The sequence below is a fragment of the Numida meleagris genome, chromosome 5 (genome assembly GCF_002078875.1).
Source record: "Numida meleagris isolate 19003 breed g44 Domestic line chromosome 5, NumMel1.0, whole genome shotgun sequence".
Classification (NCBI taxonomy): Eukaryota; Metazoa; Chordata; class Aves; order Galliformes; family Numididae; genus Numida; species Numida meleagris.
Genome location: NC_034413.1, coordinates 48,002,693 through 48,025,982, shown reverse-complemented (window position 1 = coordinate 48,025,982; position 23,290 = coordinate 48,002,693). Strand labels below are relative to the sequence as shown.

Sequence of the window (23,290 nt, the reverse complement as noted above, 5' to 3'; positions counted from 1 at the left end):
TGATTTCAGCCTTTTCCCAGAATCCCACAGCTCATTAATGTACAGCAGTTTAAAGGCGCTTTGTCATTGCATTTTACAGCCTTGTTTCTTTTTTCTTGTGTTATTCCATGACAGATTCTTCCATTTGATTTATTGAGACATTGTGCTAATAAGCTGGTTGGAAAAATTCCACAACTTGACTTACAGGATGGTATGTGTTGTTTATTCTCCAGGTGCAAAAGCAGATAATACTTAAGTAGATACAAACTAAGAGCCAAGATTTAAAGTCATTTCTAAAGTGTAGTTTCCACTGAAGTCAGAGGAATTCTGCTCAGAAATGACCACAGGTTCTGGCTGACAGTGTCCTTTCTTTTGGAAAAGTACGGTATGTAGTGTGCAGGAAACTTCCTGTCATCCTGCTGCCAGTTTAACTACTGAATCTCTTGCACTGTTTTAAGACTACCTCAGTCTTCTCAAAGTGTTGTTAGTTGTCCCCAGTGATGTGAACTGGAAAAGGCTCGGATTACCTAGTCAAAAGTCACCACTAGCTGTTGCACTGCTAGTATTATTGAACGCGCACCATCATATGTAGCATGACGGAGCAGGGTTGCTGTCCTGCCTGGGGAAGGGGCATCTGCCTGCCTGGCCTGGGTAGGCTCCAGTGCTGCTGGTGGTTGGGAATGGACCTACATGTGGCCCTGCAGGTTCTGGGGCTTCCTCCATGAAAGTTTGGAACCTGGTGCCATGGAACTGAGTTCAGTGCATGCCAAACTCAGTGCATAGTTCTTCCCCTCCCTCCTCTTCCCCTCCCCTTTCCTCTCCTATCCCTCTCCTCTCCTCTCCTTCTTTTTCTCTGCACAGCTTTCCTATACCCTTCCCCTTTCCTTTCCCCTTCCCCATTCTTTTTCTTACAGATTGAGACACAGGCTTTCTATGAGAGACTTTATTCCTGAGGAACACGAGGTGACAGTGTACTTTCTGCTTGCAGGTTTGTAGAAGGCAGAGCTGCAGGTGGCATGTAGCACTCTGCACTAAGATTGCCATGCACTGAATGGATAACTGACACCTACTCCACTGCTGGTTTCACAGGGATTACATCCTCTGTGTGTGTGTGTGGCTGTTATCTTATTCCTTGTTCTTTAGCTGCTCAGCGCAATGGTGAGTTGCAGTAGAAGTCTCAGCTGCTCTGTAGGTTCATCACACATGCAATTACATGTGACCTTTCCACAGCAAGTTTGGCATTTGGCAATTGAGTTGATGTTTTGTGTCTCTTGGGCTGTGTTGTGCTCACTGCTCTCCCCAGCAAGACAGCAGGGCCATCTTCAGCAGCAGCACCTTGGGCAGATATCGAGCAAGGTGGCTGTGTCCCTTCACTGTGCTTCAGGCCACTTGGTGACCTGCTGCTGATCTCCAGACACAGCAGAGCTGGCCGATGGAGTCTGTGTGAGTTCAGTGCCGACAGCAGGGCTATTTCTGCTATAGGTTTTAGTAGCTTCTAAAGTAATCTGCACTTTACAGAAACATATTCAGTGCTCCTGCTAGGAGAAACACTGTTTTAATCCTGTAACAATTCATTTGCTTGGTATATACTGACCCTTAGTGGTTAGATGAAATCATAATTGCGTTGCCACATTTCTAAATTTTTCTTTTCTCTTCGGCCCAACTGTTCAGAAAACGGCAGGAATATTTGCTGTGCATCAGGACTGTCTAACTATGTAAATAGCCCCCATTGTCTTTGACAGACGTAATGGGCATGCTAAAATAATGACGACAGGTGTTACTGGCTCTTCTGAAGGGAGGGCTGGGGAGCAGCAGTGTCGAAAGGTTATTCCAAAGTGCAAAACAAAAACCTTGGCATTGAGAAGCAATACTCTCCACATAATGAGAAACAAATAAGAACTCAGTATCTGGCACTAACGAACACCTCAAGCTAACAGTGGAGTGAGTATTAATTAGGTTTCCAAAATAGCATCTTTCTGAAAAGCAGCTGAGGTGTAATATCGCTCCTTATTAATCAAAGCAATGGGACAATGTGAACTCTGCAAAAAATAAATGGTTTGCAGATGGCTGTGTGCATCTTTAATAATCAGAAGAACACAAGTTAGAGCTTTAAATGCCAGAGAGCCTTTCTGCATCTTCTCCCTTTCAGAGCGATATTTGCAGTTTTCAAGGCAGTGAGGAAAGTGTGTTGGTTTCTTATTACATTTTCCCTGCAGCATAAATTCTATTGATGTGCTTCCATAATCATGCTAATTATACTGCCATATGTTGCTCTCATCTTTCTTTTTCTCTCCTAATGGGACATAGATTCTCTCTTTTGAATATGTCATTTGTTTATTACATTTATCAAGGGTTTTAACATTATATGGGACTTTTAATTGCTTTTTTAAACACTCAGCAGATTGAATATTAAAAACAGACATGAAGGTCAATTATAAATAATATTTAAATTGATCATGTCATTTTTATTCTCTCATTTGCTGGGAATATCAACTCTGTAGCTCTGGTCTCATGCACATTATTTGCTTGTGAACATATACATGTCCATCAGAACTATTTATGGCTGCAGTCACAGCTCTGTCCTAACTCAAACCACCTTGCAACTAGCCAAATAGGGGTCTTCCTCAGACAGGAATGCTAAAAAAAACAGATGCATCATCCATCAAGTCACAATGCTCAACACAAATTCATTCATCTGAACACTATTGGAGTACCTCAAGAAATAGAGGCAAATGTTCATTTCTGACTGGAAAGAAAAACATAACTCTCTCTCAGAAGAGAGGGGTATAAAAGAAAAGGAAGTATAATTTCAATAGAAGAATTAAAAGCAACTAAAATTTCAGTAGTGTCTTCTATGGAACATCAATGTTTCCTCCTACTGCAGAAAACACTCAGTAAAACAGCGGAAAACAGAGAAATAAATGTTATCTAACAGAATTAGCTAATTACAAGTTCTCCAACAGTAATCAATCAGTATGTAAGAAGTGTTGGTGGTAGTCTTCCTGCTTTCTCTTAGAGGTTAGGGTTTGAGGTGTTTTTTTGTTTGGTTGGTTGGTTGTTCTTTGGTTTGTTGAGGGGTTTTTTTTGTTTGTTTTGTGTTTGTCGTTGTTGGTTTTTTTTTTGCAAAGTTTAATTTGCTTCAACAGCTTAATTACTTAAATAACTGACAGTTTACCAAACACCTAAACTTGCTACCTTTCCTTCTGACTGAAGAGCTGAGCTATACACCCTCACTTCTTATTGGAGTAGTGCCTTTGCTGCCCTATAAAAATGGGCTGTAGGGAAAGGACTTTCCTGAGCAGAAGGGAAGTGTTTTGCAGCACAGGTGTTTTTTTTTTTTTTCCACATTTATAACTCCGTCGTTATGAGTTGTCTCTTCATTCCCAGGGGACTACTTAGAAGTCCGCGGTTCTGTAAAAATTCTGAATGTTTTTCCTTGTGCCCGGACAAAAGGTCTCTTGAGACACACTAAATAATTAAATGAACAGGAGAGTAAAATTATCCCTGGGAAGTTGCCTAAATGTTTCTGAGAGATGTCACTTTCTTTTCTTTACAGCATTAAATGCCATTTCTACTCATTTTTTCTAGGATTTTCTAGCTTTTAAAGGATTTGATTTTTCAAAGATTGATTTACAATTGGATAAACTCCTCTCTCAAACAAATCTTGTCTAAACTATTGTAACCTTAGGTGTTTTTAAGCTGCTATTGAAGCATGTTAATATTATACTTACATTTCACTCTTTCTCACAAATAGTCAGTTAAAAACATATATTCTATACATTTCCACTAGAGATCTTGATTAATTTGTTAATTTGATGTCTTAGTAGTGACTTGTTTGACTTCTGGCATACATACAACAGATGAAAGTCATCCGAGCACGTGACTAAAGAGAGACAGCATCTGGGAGAAAGAAACTGCAAAGAATGTGATATGATGTAGTTGTCTTGATTTATTGCCATCATGCACCTTGTTAGAGTGAAATACAAGTCTAAGTCAATGGGATTCTTTCCACTGATTTCCAGTTGTAGTAGGATGAGGCCCTGCTCCACTGAACTCTGCTGATTAAGTCTGCACCATGCCATAGAGATGCCTCTGAAAGTTGTACCCATTCTGAAGAATTGGTGCTGACATGAACAGTGCCAGCCCATGGTAAAAAGATTTGGGAAAAAATACTTTTTTATTGGTTACGATTTCCTTCATGTGAGGGCTGACTTAGTAGTAAAGGTTAAAAAGGCAAAGCACACTGAGAGAAATTGTTGTCAAGGGTGTCATGAGGATGCAAGTGAGTTGGTGCAGGAAAGTGTCACAGTCATGGACAAAGCATGGAGCGACAGGCAGGCAAAGGGCAAGGGAACAGCCATCTGCACTCTGCCACTTTTCAGAGACAATTGTATGCAAATAAGCAAATGCTTCAGTCAAGCAGTTTTGTAACTAACACTCAGGAGCTTCACAATCCTTGCCCTCAAATCAAATTTATTTAGGAATATCATCATAGGAAATACGGACAAATACAGCAGAATATAAGCACACAGTTGTAGATTGCCTTGTTGAAAATTAAATAAAAAAATACTGGCTAGATCATAAACCATAACAATATTACGTAATATATTTATCAGATATCTCAAGATAAAAATGCAAAATAAAATTTTTGAGGGCAAATCTGTAGCTACAGCTCCTCAGTGTGCTCGATGCAGGGGTACATGCCCATTATGCTGTGGGAGAGATGCAGATACAAACACAAGTGAGTTCTTATGGCCCCATGCAATGCTTTGGTAGCGCAGCCTTGCGGGGTTTGGAGAGAAACATCTGCTAGGGAGAGGCCCCAACAAGAAGCCGCTCTGCCCTCTGAGTGTGAATTCCACACAAGGTCAAAGCCTGAACTGACACATGTTGGTTATTATGGTCTTCTCCACCATAGTAAATTTCTCCTCATCCAAACAACACGCTAAGCTTTGGGTCATGTCTGGATAAAACCTTGCTAAGAATAAAGGAAGAAAGAGAGTTATCTGACCTTAAAGGAAAACTAAGGACTCTTCTATTTCTGTAATGCCTACCACAGTGATTAAAACTGAATAAAAATGAAGAAGTAGGATTATTTATACACAAATCACATTTCTGTATTAACGAAGGAGCTGAGCAGGCACTGAGTGCCTCCTGTGAGCTCAGGAGCTCCTCCTACCTTCTGGAGGACCACAGGACACCAAAAGCCCCACAGGATGCTCCTAGAGCTTTGCAGAATCTGCTGTAAGTTCTGCTTGTATTTCCAGGAGAAGACTTTTGCAGAGTATATCAATCACGACAGGACAGAGATACAGAAAGAAAAAGTCAAGTTCAACAATGGTAGAAGTCTGAAATTGAAAGTACAATACAAACTTTAAATTTGGATTGCTCCAAATTTTTGTTCCCAATGAATCATAAATCACAATGTTGATGAACACACTGTTATGAACAAAGATGTAGCTGGCCTAATTTTAAAACATATTTGTCAATTTTTGCACTTTTTAAATTTGGTGGAAACTGCAGATGCTCAACATATCTGAAATAAGATCCCATGTTTTGAAAGAAAAAGCATAAGACCAAAGATATCAGATCTTAAACAAGAAAGTTTTCTACTGCCACAGCATATGGCAATTTACACTTTAAAAAAAAAAAGAGTCTGATATAAATGATATGTTTCTTTTTTGGTGCGACGACATTAAGAAATATTTCATTATAAAGCAAAAAAAAATGTGTCCAACATTCCCCATAATGGATGCAGAGGTGCATGGAGTGATCCAGGCTACTATGGATTTGCTCAAACACTGCCAGAATATATAAATTCTTAACTCTTAGCAAAAAATATCGATTGCATTATAACATATATGATACAATTTCATTTGTTAACATTTCATTCTTCAGCTGCACTGTACAGAACTTTGTCCATGCCAAATACAAGCCCTGGACCAGATACACAAAACAATTTAAATGCACTTTTTACAACCTATATGCACAAACATTTCTTAAGTTAAAACTATGCACTCTAACTGTGCATAGTGTGTATATGGCTTACATATTCAATGACTGAAATTCCACCTTTTGGCATGCCCTTATCCCAGGGCTCAGAGCTCATATTGTTCCCAGCTCAACTTCAATGACTCTGCTGTCGGAAAGGAGACAGTCAAAGGAAAAGAGACGTATGTGCCCCTCAGTATGGTGTGGCTGGTTCACTACTCCTTCTTCGGCCAGGACAAAAACACGTCCTCTGCAGGCTGAGCGTGTGGTATGCGGGAGCACTAGTTAGATCCCTGAAGCAGCAGATGAGCAGCACCCAGGGCTCTGCACAGCAGGGAGCGATGCTGCCCCACAAGTCTGCCTCCGAGTGGACCATGGCTGATTGCAGACTTGTTGGTCAGTGAGGTAATACAGGGTCCAAAAACGGGAATGGGGAACGCAGTGACCCAAGTTAACCAGGAGAGTACAACGCGAAGAGAGGGAGGAAGGTTCCTGGTTGGCCGCAGCAGAGGGAAGTGAGGTTGGGTGCAGGCTGCATGAGGTCCCGTGCAGCTCAGGGGGAGCAGAGATGAATGTGGAGCCTCTTCCGGGCAGAGCTGGGCTGCAGGACTCATTCCGAGACATCAGAGGTAAGTGCCTGCATGCTCCGCTTGTGCCGCCTCTCAGAGAAGGATGCTCTGGTGTTCGAATGAAGCAAAGCTAGGGAGGAGTTTGCTGGATCCACGTTGTCAACTCTGCATTTGAGCAAACTCGTTATATAAGGCCTCAGTGTCACCTTCCAGAGGCAACACAACGCTTTGCTGGAGGGCAGCAGTTTTTGAGTATTTGTGTAGCAGTCTCTTCTGCCTGTGAAACCATAAGCACCAGCTTCATGGTAGAGCTGACACCAGTGCTGACATCTGACAAACACTGTAGAGCTGAGAATGTTTCAATCATAATACTGGGTGATATTTAATTAATTTTAAAGAGATATTTCAAATACTGATTTGTTAAACACCATTTCTCTCCGTATAGCAGACACTGCAATGGGAAAGAGTCATCATTCATGCAGGCTCAATAATACAACTCTATGACTTCCTGCACAGTCCACATATTTCAATTTCCAGATATTTTAAGGAAACTAACAAGTAGAACTTCCATGTTGCATACATCATGGTTGCATGAACAAGTGTCTATGACAATACCTTATTTTGACTTTCTATTTCCATTAGATGCCAGTGGCAGTGACACGTAACAGCAATCCAGTGCAGATGATCTTTAACATGTTTTCACATGTCTCATGATTAATTGGAAATGTCTGATGCCAGTGATGCAACAAAGCGAGGTCCAACTTTGGCTGGAAGAAGTATTTTGGCTAGCTTAAGAAAGCAGAATAGCAAAGGAAATAGCAACAACAGATACAACTGAAATCTTGAGAGTTGTTCGGTGCCTTGAGTTCCCAGCTCAGGGTTTGAAGTTTTACAGTTTTGATCACTTTGCCCAATCACTCTCCACAGAAACAAGATCATCTAAGTTGACAGATAACAGCCTCTGAGAGCACGGAGGTAGGAACAGTGTTCTTTTTCTTCTGCAACAGAGTTCAAGTGAAAACTCATAAACAATAGATCTTTACTACTATTACCACATATTTCTATTTTTCAACATACTTGACTTGAGGATGTTTTATTGCAAGATTATTTTGTCTCGCTTTAAGAATTCTGATATACAAAAATATTGTTTTTCCCTTCTGTTACGGTCAACTGGCTTCAAAAGGGACATAAAAAGTGGGTTGCAACATGCTCCAGTTTCAAAAGTTTGTAATAAACCCACAACTAGAATAGAACAAAGAGAATAATAATAGCAATGAGCCAATCTTTATGGTGCAAAACCATCGCCACTATAAGAAAGAAATGACAAAAGTACCTGTCCTGCCAGAAATGTCAGAAGCTTTTAATAAGCAGTAAATCTAGTTGTGTACCAGTGCTTGATTCTGTTCTGTGGCTTTTACCATATCTTCTGTTTTCTTACAGTGTTTAGGCTCACCTGGAAGAAAAAAAAAATGTTACTGAGAACTTGAGCAAGGAAGTGAAACAAATTAATAGCATCTGCAGAGCTCTAGACAGGCAGCAATGTCCTCCTCCTCTCTTTTTTTAAGGTTACAGTGAGGGTTCGTTCAAAGTTTTTTTTAAGTGCTTTCTCAGCATAGTAAATACTGGATTTAATTGACTAATCATTATGATTTAAAGGGCAAAGGATAGAATGAAAGCAATAGACTACACCATGAAACAAAAATGCAGCAATATGAGTGTTAATTAAGTGTATTTTTTGCATATTCTAATTTACTGAAAATCAGAATTCACCCTCTGCAGAGATGTGCAGTTTAAATCCTCTTCAATGTAGTCAACCAAAATAGGCACAAATTTCTCTCAGACAGTGGGAGATGCCAATGTCAAGTTTTGAAAATTCAGTTAATTCAGTCAGATGTGGAATATGATACCAAGCAGCACAAGTAGATTTCAAACTAGGTCAGACAGTACAAATGTCAAATCTCCAGTCACTATACTGAGCTCTTGCTTAAGCTGTTCCTTGAATAAGTACAGCTGGGAAAATTGTAAACTGATTACAGTTTACAGGGGGGAATGCAGCAAACTTTCAGAGCTATTTGCTAACTGTGCGGTAACTTCTAGCTTTAACTAATGGATGGAGCGATCCCACTAATACTGACTTAAAAATGTGAAAAAGGAAGGCCACAGAAGTATCAAAAGTAGAGAAAATACATTGAGAGGAGGGGATAAGCTACAGAAATAAAAAAGCAGATGGAGAAAACTTTTGAAAGACAAAGGTAAAAGCAGCTAGAAAGGAAAGCAGATGATGTGTGATTTGAAAAGAAAATTGACGGTGAGTTGAAGCTGAAGAAGAAACTCAGAGTTTAGAAAGGGAAAAGAGCTCATGACAATGAACACAGGGAAAGAAAATAAATGAATAGCTCTGAATTCACCACAGCATCACAGCAAACAAGCAAGAATTTCATTACTGGATTTTACCAATGATTTCACTGCCAGGGTGCTGCCCACTCTAACGCAGCCATCAGCAGATGGGCCAGATTCCCCCAAAGAGGCTTTCTCCCCCCATTGTTTTTAGGTGAATGCAATGTGGGTGAGAGATAGACAGCCAGTTCTTGAAAGGATTTCAAAGTTTCAGAACCGGAGTAAAATGAATTACAACAGAAAATTCCTCCAGCTTTACCTGCCTTCAGTTGTTTTTGAAGGGATTTAGTAAAACTTTTATTATTATCCATAAAAACAAAAGCAGAAGAGGGGTGTTAAAGTAAAGCCTACTGATCTAAATATTTAGTTGTCGTCCTTGGCTTTGACAGGGTAGCAGAGAACGTTGGGAACGTTGTGCACAGGCCTCACGAACAGACACTTTGGATGCTTAGTCTTCATAAAAACTGAACACTGGATTCTGAGCCACACTTCAGTTTCCTCATGGCAGTACATCCATCACGTATAAACCTCCAAATAGTTGCTGACTGCTTTTATCCCTATCCTTTCTATTACCACATTGCCTGCTCCTTTAGTGTCTCCGTCCCTCCATCTTCATCCCCACACAGATATGGATGCCTCCTTTGGGTTCCCACTGCCACCCGTATGCAGGGTGCGCAATTAATGCTACTGAAGTACTCAGCCTCCATCCACACCTGCTCAGCACCATGGGACCAGTACCCAGAAGGCTGAGCAGCCACCAGCATTGCCACAGCACAGGTGATGTTGCCCTCATTGCCATAAATTAAACTGCTGTGTTGTTACTGTGGGCTTGTGCAGCTTTACCTAGGCTGCCCATGAGTGTCTGCTCCGTGCAATGCACTGTGCTTGACAGTCCTCTACTGTCACTCAGGACAAAGTTACCCAGATCCTGCTTTACTGCAGATTTATTGTCCCCTTTAACATTCTGCTATTACGGATTAATGTGGCTATCATCATGAGTGAAAAGTTAAGTGTGCCAACTAGCCATTATAAATCATTGAAACATGAAGTTGTTTAATTAAACATAAGCAGTTTTTAAAATTAATGCTCCAGTTAATAAATCACTCAGAAGAGAAGGAAATCATCACTTAACTAAAATCACCTTATAACAGTTCCACTTAATCTTGTAACATGCAATTAAATGATAGTGAGACTGTGGAAGGGGAGCGGTGCTGCATCTCCAGCCCAAGCTCCCCCAGCAGTTCTCCCTTTGCTCTGAGTAGGACACAGGGGAAAATGGCCTGGTATAAAACGTGGTGGTAAATAAGAACTGAGAAAGAGGGGTGACACAAAGAAAGGAAAGTGGTAACTTTTCTTTTTTTTCCAGGGCATGTTCATAACGCCCAGATAAATGTACAAACTAAAATTAAGGTCATGTATACATGCCTTCTACTTGCTTGCAAGTGAAGGATTCTGCTGAAAATACCTGCCTTTATTTTCAGAAGTGGCCTGATTGGGTCTGCTGGCCATCAGCAGGGGCACAGAAGTGAGAGGTGGAGACGCAGTGCTGTGAAGGGAAAGCTCCTGCTAGGCCAAACACTGCTGCACCTGCACAGCTCTCCCTTTTGGTCATCTCAGACACCACTTGTTTGTGAAGGTGAGTAAAGGCACAAAAGTTACTTGCTCCTATCTGATGTTCATGTGTTAAAAGTAAGAAATGTCAGAGCCAACCCATAGGTTTTAGGTTGTTAAATGGAAAAGTACTTGTTGCACCACGTGGAGGAGCAACAGAGAAAAGTAAAATAACATTTAAGGTTAATTGTTGTTTCTGGCCAAGGCAGAATCTAGACAGAATACAGATACATAGTGTTTTATTCCCTTTAATTCTCCAATTCCTGGTATCCGCCATGAGGTAGCATCTCTCCCAACAATTTGTTTTCATTTCTACATGCATTTATTTTTGCATGTAAGCATACTTTGGTGTATTTCTATTTTGCAGTTTTACTCTTCCTGATCACTCTGTGTTATTTTTCCCCAGCCTCTCTTTACTCCCAGGGAGAAAATGTTTTTGTGGGAAAGAACACTTGGTTTATTATGATGACACAGTACATCCTATTTCATACTTCCTTTGAGATTTAAAACTTATATAAATGTTGGAGAGGACACACGCATTGTTGTTTTCCTTTGGTGTGGCCTATTCCGTGCACAAAGAATACCTTATCCTAACACTTCCACCCTCTGGATGATGCTGGACTCCGAGAATAAGCATGTTGCATTCCTAATGCTCACACTGACAAGCAGTCACTGCTCATCAGTCATCATACACTCTGATTCTCCTGCAAAGTTATTGGAGCTGTTGCAAAACATTTTTTTTTTAATCTTAACTAATTCAGAATATAAAAATAGTGAAGAATATTGTATAAAAGTTGCAACACCAATTTATTTTGTAGTCTTATTTTTACTTTAAGAAGATATTCTAAATAAAATATTTAAAAAATTATCATATGTCAGTTTAAGGCATTTCTCACTTGATTACACAACTAAAAAAACCTAAGTGTTTTAATTAACCATTTTCTATTGGAAAATAAGTTCAGTGAAATCATGTTTCTCACATAGTGAGAAGTAATTTTCACCCAGGAAAACCAGCAGCAATTTTAGATTTGATACATATTTGGTACATGTAAAGGTCTCTTTGAAGTTCATCATTTGCACTTCATAAGGGATTTTAAAATGCCATTGATTTTTGGAAAATACATGCTAAGTGGGAAGTACCGTATTCTGGATGCTACTCATGAATGGCTGACTCTCCAATCCAGTAGAGTTCAGCAACATCCTGAAATTGCAGTATTAGACACCAACCTCTACACACAATGCAGCCATGAAAAACCATGCAAAGCCACTTACGTTATGTACATTTAAACAACAACGACAGTTCAAGGAAAGTCCTTCAATTTACAAGAATAAGAAATAATTTCACTAATGTAAAAGAAATACATTTTAGCCTGAGGATTCCCTTTGGTATTGAAGATTGCCAGCTATTTCAATACAGAGCTCCTGCTTTGTTTTTCTTTTCAACTAGCTGCAACACGGTGGCACTACTGCTGCAGAGGTACTTGAAGCTGCTGCTGAAACCCATTCTTAATTCAGTTTGCCTCAGAGAACCAGGACCCATGCTTTGTAGAAAGTCTGGTGCCCCAGCCTCTGGTAATATGCTGGTTTAATTGCAGGCACAACAAAAGCCTACTATATATATTTTTACTTATATCATCTACAATGTTGTTGAGTAATTAACTTAATTCTCCTCTAAGATTTATTAGAAGTATAAAGTTCTGTGAAGAGGTTACAGCTGACTTAGAAGATTCTAATATTATGTCAGATTTGTCAATGAAATAGCAACATGGCTGACCTTCTGTCCTTAGAACAGAAAGTTTTAAGAATATAATGACACAATGTCTCTAAGTCATTTCAAAAGATCAGAAAGTATTCAAAATAGTTTCCTGTGACAGATTTAAATTTGGAGAAAATAGAGAAAATGCAAGAATGAAATGTTATTAAAGTGTAAATCAAACTATTTGATGAAATAAAACATAAATGACATGGTGACTGAACAAATGAAACTCCACAGTGGAAGAAAGCTCAGTGGAGATGGGCAGGGGCAATGAAACATCAAATATCTTCAGATAAATAAATTTGGTATCAAACATTAGACCCTCAGTATGCAGAATATCTAAAAGATCCTGTTCAGAGAGTGCTCAGCTTATCATTAACATGCAACAGAAACCAGACAAAACAGCAAGCTGTCCACCTCCCTGTGATTTCTCTCTGTTGGAATATGAACACAAAGGAGATGGCCAAGTCAATTTAACATACTGCAGTGAACAGAAGTATCTGTTACATAAAGTGACAACAAAAAGCCTTCAAATATCAGATGCCTTTTAAAAAGGAAACCTAATCAATACCCTTATTCTATGCATTATAGTACTCAAATATTTGCAATAGTGTAAATGAGAAAATAGCTCTTCAGGCATAGGAGAAATCCACCTCATCTTGCGGTTTTCTGGCTGGTGGAACTAGGAATTACTTATGGCAAGGTCCACAAAAGGTTCATGAAACTAAAAAACCCACAACATTTCATCATTTTAGGCTTAAATTGCCTGACCAAGGATGCACGTGTTCATTAGAATAAAAAAATAAAAATGAGGGTTTCCAGGTCTAACTGTACAAGAAGTCACTGTTCTAGAAGCAAAATGCAAAGAACTGGGCACACAGACATTCTCCAAATAACAGTATCATTCCCCATGATGCCTACATTCATTAACAAACTACTGCAGATGAATAGCTTCCAAAATATTTTGAAGAACTCTCTATAGCTGGGTACACGTTCTGTTAACAGCATGAGCAGTAGCCCATGCTTCTCAACCTCACCAGGAGGAAAAAAAGGCACAGCTTACAGCACAGAGCAGTCTGGAGAAAAATCCTTTCAGTTCCGTTTTGTTTGCAAAGATCTTTCTGTAGATGATTACATTTTTCAAGTACAGATGTTAAGTTTCTGAAGTGAAATGTACATGATTACACCACAACTTTTTGTGGCTATCAGCTGCAAAATCTGCTATGGTTCAGGTGTAAGCTGGGGGATCTCAGTTAAGTGTGTGCTAGCTCACAGCTCAACACCTGGATTTGTCTTGAAATACAATATGCCAGTCCTCCTACTGTGTGGTTGATCACTTGGTGCATTATGTCTCCGGATCTATCCCTCCTTCTTCCATGCCTTGCTATTATCCCACAGCTTAGGTACTGCTGCTTCTTTAGTGATGCAAGGGGTGAGTGATGTCCTTGTAAAAGCCCTGGCTTTTCATTCAGGACACTACCAAAACTATTTATTTTCAGAAAAATGACAGCTACACCACAAATATCTTTTTTTTAAGCTTGAAAGATAACAGATGCAGCTTTTTCTGTTTCTCACACACAGGAGATGGGAAACTTTTCTAGGTTTCAAGTTGGGCATTAATAGAGAAAATGGTACCAAAAAATACACAAAGACAAGAATGTCAATTGCTAGACAACTTCAAATGCTGTGGAATTAATTTTTGTGTAAATGTTTTGATTTAGGACCCTAAATTAACCATCTGTTATTGCTGATGGAAAAAATCTGTCAGCAAAAGCATGAGAACACTGAAATTAGTGGAGCATTGGACTCTAGAATAAGTGGAAGTTCTCCATAAAAGGGAGCATTTAGAAATATGCCAAGTCATATACTCATATCTAGATTAAGCCTTATAAGCATTTAATGTTGCTGCTCAGACAACACCATACTTCTGGCACAATATTGCCAAGCTTACTCTTACTGTTGTATCAGCATTAACAAGCTCAGCATTAGAACTGGAAGTGAGGAAAACAAGTGCCATTATATGGCTCAATTATTCCTATTTTATCCTAGTATCTCAAACATATTCTAACAATGTACTATCAGACCGTATAAAATAAAAATGCACACTCATTTGTCTTACTTTGATAAAATCTACTCAGATTGCTTGGGCATCTTGAACTGATAACATCATACAATGAACATATACCAAATCATGACCAGCTTGTGATAAAATACATACATTCTAAAAAAATATTCTGATATTATAGGAATGTTTTGGTTACTCTGCCTGTCCAGCAGATTACAGCCATGAGACTGATCTTTCTTAAGAGGATGACCCAGTCCCATGCCTACTACCGTTAGCACATCACATCCTCTTAAATTGATCAAAGTTGGTTCAAAATTCACGTTGTATTGTACAATGGATATGGTTTACAACATCATAGTCATACTAGGTGCCTCAGCTAAGGGTTTGCATTTTAGTTACACAAGAAAAATTACCTATTATAACAGCAAGTGTTAAATACTTCTGTTTTGGAAGCTTACCTCATTATCCAGTAACAAATTACTATTTAACTGCAAATACAATACACATCTTTAAATTACTTAAAAATCATTCTTCTGTTAAACTAATAGCTTTAGTATTCCATGTAAAGGACTTTCTACTAGATACCAAATAACTAATATCAAAAAGATGATATTTGCTTATATCAAATGTCTTAATTTCATGGGTGTAGGACACTTTTGCTTCTACACATGCCTGAAGAAACTCTTTTACGCAGGAGGTTTTACAACACCTTGTTTCAATATTTTACCACTGTCGAAGTTAGACAGGGAGATACCACACACTGCTGCCGCTTCGCCCTGGACAGCTTCATTAGATTGACTGGTGCTTTCTCATGAAGTATTACCATTCAGTGGGTCTGTATTCTGTGTTTCTTGCTGGGCATCGGTGAGATCTTTCTGGTTCGGATCAGAGTTAGTGGATTTTTCTGAGTTGGATTCATCACTCAGAGAAGTGTTGGAAGTGACTACTTGTAGGACGATAGGTCTGGGAAGACAGGCTGTATCATCGCGTCCCTGACTACTCTCATTTTGTCTGCTTCTTGCCTCTTCCTGTAACTGTGCATCTGTGGAATTTCTGCTCTGGTCTTTTTCCTGTTCATCAACATTTTTCACAAGTTCTTCTACAAAGAGGGAACAAAACATGTGAATTAGATATGAAGGATATGCCACAGTTGTTTGATTTCAGAGTAGTGACTGAGTTGCACATGGGAACACTGTGACCATCAACTTTCTACATGAGGACAGGTGCACAGGTGAGTTAAACATAGGTCAGATCCTGGTCCTGATTATACTATTGCAACTGAGCTGTAGCAGTCTGCTTTCTGGTCTTACCTCTAACTTGTACTTCTTTATCTGGAGGTAATATGAGGCAAGCAGCAGCAGCAAATATACTGTAAGCTGAAGGATGGGAATAGGAGGGCCTCATGCTTAAGCACCAGCAGGGTGCTTACCACGATAGGACTGGGAGGAACAGAGCTCACCAGTTCTGCAACAGAGAAGGGGTGTCGAGGGGAGCCCCCTTCCAGGAAGAGGGAGGCATCAGCACTGAAGGGTGTTTGTCCCTCATGCTGGAAAAGCCTAACATGGCAACTAATAGCTTAAGCTGAAACCCATTTCAGAGGTCTATATGCATGTAATCCATTTCTGCTGACTTCACGGGTAGCAGAACATGTAGAATGAGAAGGAAAAATATGGCAAAAAAAAAATCTTGCTTCAGAGGTCAACAGCAACAGGAGCAAAAAAAAAAATGCTCACAGAAGGCTCTATTGCATGCTCTATTGCTGAGACTTGGAAAAAGTAGAAATGAAATGGCCCAGAGTGAAAGGAGACAGAATAGAGCAGCACAGAGAGGTCATACAAACAAAAAGATGAAGAACACAGAATGGAAAAGTCACATAGGGTGAAAAGTCTGATAAAAATAACCAATATTATACTTTCTGGCATACTTTTAAGAAAATCAAGAAATAGCAAATTTGAGAAATTTCATGGAGGAACTATTACTGTTGTTATTAGAATCCATTTCATGAATTCAGATTTCAGAATCTGCATACTACTATAAAAGATTCTAATTCCTCCAATTTAAAAAGTGCAAGCATTGCAGGCTGAACAATACTTAAAAGGAGGTGTTTGGGATAAAGACATTGAGAAATAAGAATGCTTAGCTTAAAGCAAATCTGATGTTTAATCCAGATATGTTATTATAGCATCTGTCATTCAAGGTATAACCTACCTACATAATGCTTTTGCCCCAAGAAACTTATTTACAAACTATATTTGCCCCCATACGGCAGAGCTACAAGAATTTTTCCTTAACTTTGTAAAAAACCTAAGGAAATTCAGTGATAAAATCATTTCAGATGTTGTTCAAATACATTAGTAAGTTGAGGAAAGGAAAGCTAAAATATAATTACACACACATAAAAAAAGAAAATCTGAAAATGTAAGATAAAGTAATGCTTATAGAAAATATGTTGATTGTTTATATATATTTCAATTTATTTAGACTTTACTGGAGATGTTTTTTTCCTGTGCTCAGCATGAGCAAAAACTTGAGTCAGGTTTGCCCAAAGGTTTCTTTGAAGTGCCTTTGACTGTACATCGACCCGTTACTGATTTAGATATTTGTTGTTAAAACTGTAATATTGAATTCGCTCACATTACAACAGTTGGAACAGGAATATTAAGCAGACTATAAAAGAGGCTGAGACCAGACAGTGAGAGAATAACTAAAACTCACATGAGGCACTGCTGAGTTAATGTTACTAGTGTAAGAGGAGCAGATCGGCAGGAGGGCTGGACAAGATCACTGTGTCACAGGGCAGATGGAGCCATAGGCTCTAACTGCTTTGGGCAGAGGACTGTGAGCCCACATCCCACACTGCACTTTTAGGAAGAGCAAGTTCCTGCTCCCCTGTGGGCACACCTTACTACAGCCAACCAGAGATGGAAACAGAGCACAGCAAATGAATGGGGCAACCTGCATTGCAAGTTTAACAAAATTAGGTAACAACAGATCTGCCCAAAGCAGGTTAGGACAAACCTGCTTATAATTTGTTATAAGCATAGTATTCATTTAATAGTTCCTGGTCACAATGTTGACTTATTTGCTCTCATTCAGATAAAGGTGGGCAGCAAACTCAGGGCAGGCATTACTGTTGTTACTCTTCTTGCTTTCTCTGTTCCAGTTCTGGAAAAGTGCCTGGAGCCAGCCTTATTTACATATTCTCAATGGTTTGGCTTTCCTTACAAGAAAGCAAGTGCGATCATCAAAATTTCTTAATGTTAGTCTATAAAACATAGCCTCTCCTAGGAGATTGCTAGCAGTCAGTCATGCTCTTCTCTTTGGGACTTCTGTTCCAACTCCTGAACTCCTGCCATAAATCACAGTCCTTCATAAGAATAAGGAATATCATCTGGTAAGTAAGCACCGCACAAGTGGTGCATTTCATTTCATGTGTTTAGGCTGGGGGTGCTGGCAAAGTAATTGCCACACTTTGTTTGGAAAGCTGTCAGGAGCTGTGATGTAACAGCCAACCTTCAGAATAGCTGAAATGTTCTAGTACTCAGTAGATCTAGGTTTTGAGGGTTTTGTAGTTGTTTTTGTTTGCTTGTTGTGTTAACCACTGAAGATGACTTCTCTATCTACCCTTTTCACCAAATACAACTCTCCTTTCATTAAGGAACTCTCTATTTTTGGCTCAATAAGCATCTGTAAGTTCAGGTTCTTTAACTAAAAACTGCACTTGTTGATCACAGGCCCTCCTGGGATTGTTTCACAGCTGAACACAAAAGGGCTGGGGTAGCTGCCCATCTATCTATCACATCTAACTATCACATCATAGTTTTCATTGTCTGTGTTGGAAATAAGCTACAATAATTTCCCCTCAAGGAAAGACACAATGTAGTGAATTAGAGAGGAAAGTTGTACTATTTCACTAAGAATGCAATTACTTGGTGATTTTAATTAAAGATGCTTGTCTTAGTTTCAGCTGGGATGGAATTGTTTTCTTCAGAGTGTTTGGTATGATGCTATGTTTTTAGTTCTAAGAGAAAAACAATGTTGATTACACACCAATGTTTATAGTTGCTGCTAGGCGCTGCTGTACAGAGCCAAGGCCATTCTCAGCAAAGGGTCCAGTGAGGGGGTAGGGAACAGAATTAGAGCAGCTGACTCAAACTGGCCAGAGGGATATTCCATACCATATGACATCAGGCAGAAGGAGTTGTGAAGGAGGTGGGAGTTCATCTGGTTCTCTTCCGCTGCTCAGGGGTCTAGCTGGGCATTGGTTGGGGAGTGATGAGCAATTACTTGTGCATCACTTTATATGTATAAAAAGTGAAAATTATATATAGTCATAACTATTATCCTTTTTCCTTTCCTCTATCTCAGTAAATAGTTTTTCCCCCCCCCCTCAACTCATACATTCTACTTCTTCCCAATTCTCTCCTCCATCCCACTAGGAATGGGGGATGGAACAATTGTGTGGTGCTGAGCCACCAACAGGATTAAACCACAACAGCATCACTTGGTGTTATGGACTCCCTTTGCATATTACCACAAGCTGTTTGATTTTGTGGATTGCCTGCTTTCTTTTTCAATGGAAAAACCAAATTCACAAAGTAGTGCCAAAGGACTGGATGCAGGACAACATGGGAAGGAATGCCATCTTTCCAGATGACACATTCTCACATCTGCCACTTTAAAGAGAGGAGGAAGAGAGCAGTGGTAAACACCAAAACTGTGCAGAAAATAAAAGGACCAATCCTGGTATCTCTGGTGCTCTTCAAAGAAATTTCCAGGCATTCCCAAACAACTGTGACGTGTTTTTCTTTTCAAATCCAAGAATAGATTGCAGCAACCCACAGGCTTATTTAGACACCAACTCCTTCCACATTCACCTTCTCACACTGATTTCATCACAGCTATAGGAGCATGAAAAACTACTGCAAACCATGTAAGCTGGTGGTGCCGGATATCACAGCATCATGTCATGCAGCAAATATAACAAAACGATTCATTAGCCATCAAATCTTTTTACTTAAGGACTTGGTTAAAAATAATCCTCCACCTTTTAGCTTCCCTTTCACTGTTCAGCTGAAAGTGTAGGGATTTTAATGCCAGAATTCCAGGGCTTGGGGGACAAGAAGGACACGCCACCCTCAGCCTGCCAGAGAGGAAGGTGCTCTGAGCCCCACACAGAAACAGGATGGCTCTGGTACATGCTGTCGGGGATGTGCAACAGGTTCTGCTGTGGAGTTCAGTTACTATTCCTCGATCTGGTTTATGAGGCAACACCAACCCAAAGCATTTCCTGACACTCAGCCTATTCACTGCACTTACTCAGACCTCAGAAAAATTCTTTTCCCAGTATTCTTAATTCTTCTTATTCTTCTTTTCTAAGTTAGCTCAAAAACCACTTGTAGTTGAAGCATTTTAGCACTATAATTAAAATCACTGTCTTTGGTCTTAGGCAGGACTCCATTAGCCCTCTGAATTTATTTTGCTCTACAGATTAAAACAGTCTATTAGAGTAGATTTCATGCGCCAAACTGTCAGTTGATTTCCATGACTGTCACACACATCCTCCCACCACCTTGGTGGCTGCTAAATCACATTAACATGCTATCAGATTTTTGCATTTCAGCAGCTGTGACTCTCTTCTTTTTAGGGAGTCTGCAGAGATGATCTTTCAGGCAAAATGGAGCTAAACTCTGTGGTTATTGTGGCTGGAAGGATGCAGGATTAGAAGTGCCTGAGGGAGGCCTGCAGGTATGATCCAGGGGTCTTTCAGAAGAGGCATTTGTTATTCAAAGTTGCAGCCCATGGAAAAAAAAATGCAAAAAAAGCTAATAAACTGATCCACACTGCAAAGATGTAAGCTGTTTTCTTCTTCCTTCAAAATGAAGTACTGGGAACTATGAATAACACCACTGGTTGTTTATCCCACAGTGGAACATCTCCATGTTTTAGTGATGGGCCCATCCAATTGGCATCTGGACCCTTGGTCTGTACACTGCATTCCCTTCTTCTACTATATGACCTGTGGTGAGTGCCCTAAGCTGTCTGTGTCTTTTTTTTTGCTCAACTGTAAAGTCAAGATAATTTTTTAATGCTCTGAGTAGAACTGCATTAGTTAAATTTTCAAAACAAGTTCTCTCCCTTATTTCTCATAGGTCAGTAACTCACAGATCTTAAAAATCACTTAGTAAATATCTCTGATGGAACAAGCTCTCAGACTAATCTTTGCTGCTAATTTGCTGTAACCATCACACTTTCAAATAGCAGCAGTCAACACCATTATGTGTTGAAAAAAAAATCAGGAGACGGAATGGTCTCTTTATCATTGTGTTGTGCTGAACAATGACAGATTATCTGGTGATTAGGGGTTTCAAATATTAATTAAACATCAGCACTTTCAAATTAGAATCCCAGATGTTTGATCATTATGGTAATTCCCTGTTAACAAAATTCCCTGAAAGGCCTGAGAAATATTCCTCTAATTCTCCAGTGGTGAAAGGTTGAGGACCCTTAGGCTATAGAGCACTGAGCTCCTCTGCATCAATTATGCAAGACACGGCCTTTTTTAGCAAAATGGAGCCACCTCATTTTGAGAGCCTTCTGTTAAGGAAGCTCACAAACAGCTGCCTAGGTAGATAAATGGTTTCCTTGCTAATACAGGCTTCCTCAAAATAAAGCACTTTGCTCCTTGAACCAAGCTGCTTGCTCTGAGTCAACAGTCTCACCAGAATCTTTTCAGGGAGGGGTAGCAGCAGCATCTGGACCTGCTGGATCTCCTATCAACAATCCTATCAGCGTGTCCTGGTCTTCTGCTCTGGGCATAGGAATCAGATCAGTTACCTCAGGCCTGCAGCCTCCACAGAACTGCCTCCAAGACAGAGCTGCACCTGTGGCCTTATCCTGCTAAGGTGAGAAGCTAGAGCAAGTGCAATCCCTGCTCAGGAAATCATAAGATCATTGCTAGCTTTCTGTTTTTTGCTTGTTTGTTTTTGCGCATCTGTATCACTGTATATTGTAGAGACAACCCTTCTCCTAAGTCTGTGAACTAATCTAGAGGTCTCCAAACAGCACTGAGTGACTGCAAACCCACAGACAAGAATGCAGATGGTTCTTGTAAAAGGAGTACTGTTAGTCACAGACCACTCAAAGTGCTTGGAGGTCTATGTTAACAGCCAAGCTGCCTACCACCAGGCATGCTATCCTCAGGCATGTCACCCTCTCAGCAGCCTCAGCTCTTTGAGGTTTGTAATAAGTTACCTATTTAGGAATTACTGTAGTAACAACAGCTTTCCTTTCACCTAGCAGTGTTGTACTGATATTCCTTCCCTCAGTAGGTGCTCCTACTAATATAAGAACAAAATACAGATTCATACACACACCCAGAGCAACCTAATAACTTCTCAGCAAGCAGTAAAGTCAGAGAAACTAGCATAAGATCTGGACAGAATAGGACAAAATGACTCAAGTTCAAGTTCTCATGTTATTCACTTAAACTTAGTCAAGTACAATCTAAAAGATATTTCAAGTAGAAAGAGTTTAAAACTATTTCATTGATTACTACACATTAATTTTGCACACTCTAAGAATTTTCAGCCTTAACAGAGTACAGCTTCAGAGCAGATACACTGTTAATCCCAAGCAACTGGGGAAGATACCCTCCCCATTTATGTGAAAAGGAACATATGTGCTAGCTCAGGTACTGCTCCACAGAGGGCTGCATTCACTTAGTGATAAACTCTTTTATTCTTTTCCAGCAACCCTCTGTGCCCATACATGGAGTAAAAGTAATATTAGTTTCCAAAAACGTGAATGAAAATTATCTTTCACAGACCTACAAAAACCTCCCGTAGCTTTTATTCTAAAAACCTTAGTGCCTGTGTACTATAATGCAATGGAAAGCACAGCAATGACAGCAGAACAGCCAGGTTCCAGGCTGCAGCAAGGGAGAATTTGCTCAAATGCAACAGCCATGGACAGAGAAATAAAGGAAAGAAGCTTCTTACCTTCAGAAGACCTCAGGTAGACAGGGATCTCCAGCAAGATGCCCTTGCCTCCACTGCCAACCCTTAAATGAGGTCTGGGAAGGGGTGGATTCTGGCTCCACCCCTTCCAGTCACTCAGGGGCATTGCATGCACCTGAGCTCCCCTGGCTTGACCCTGCCTTCTCACCAGGTGCTCAATCACTCTTTTAAGCTGTGACTTAGCATTTCAGATAGAGTACTAACAAAACAGAAATCTGTACTCAACTATTCACAAGGTCCCCTAGAATCTTAACCAAGAACTCTGGAGATCTTCATGCTATTTTGGCCTCTACATCACGTTCTTTCACTTACTCGTCAGTTTTCCTAGTAAATATTCTTCTGCAATTCTGTAATTCAGCTCAGGAAATACTTAAGCGTACTTCCTCGGTTTATGGCAAAAAAGAAGAGGATCTTGAATGCTAACAACTCTGTTTCCCACAGCAGAAAACATGCTTGACTTCTTGGATTTGGATCTTGCTGGGCCTTATAATAATAATACTGACTGTATGGAGAAACAATCACTTCCTCCAGAGAATTCATAGACCTCTTGCTGTGAGAAGCTCTGTCTTTTCAATGGCTGTCAATAGTCCAGCATTACCTGACTGAATCTATCAGTAATTTATAGAGCACTACAAAGTGCTGGAAATGAAGGAGGAATTATCTTTTTAATAGCACTGTACACCTCCATAACAATACACCAGAATGCTGATGTAACAAAATCAAAATGGCTGGTTAGCAGTAGATGCAACAGAAGCTTGTTCTTAGTATTCTCTTAACAAGAATATTAATTTGCAATTTAGCACTACATGAGATTTTAGCACTGCCTTCAAGAAAAAAAAGATGCTGCTGTGGATGATGGGATGAAAGACAAAGTTGGCACTGAGTACCAGTATGCCATTCCCTG

The 23,290-nt window shown here is 39.8% G+C and overlaps 1 protein-coding gene across 7 annotated transcripts in view; it reads right to left on the bottom strand.

Annotated features, from left to right (window-relative positions):
- Nucleotides 3,909-23,290, bottom strand: part of PDE1A (phosphodiesterase 1A) — a 218,950-nt gene continuing 199,568 nt past the window's right edge. For 6 of the 7 annotated variants that reach the window (XM_021398637.1, XM_021398636.1, XM_021398635.1 and 3 more), the window contains 3 exons: nucleotides 15,192-15,467; nucleotides 7,873-7,992; nucleotides 3,909-7,537 (listed from right to left, as the gene is read on the bottom strand). In XM_021398637.1, coding sequence (XP_021254312.1) covers nucleotides 7,916-7,992; nucleotides 15,192-15,467 — 353 coding nt within the window. In that variant the 3' untranslated portion in view covers nucleotides 3,909-7,537; nucleotides 7,873-7,915. The remainder of the gene's footprint in view (nucleotides 7,538-7,872; nucleotides 7,993-15,191; nucleotides 15,468-23,290) is intronic. The other variant, XM_021398641.1, reaches the window with a different exon arrangement.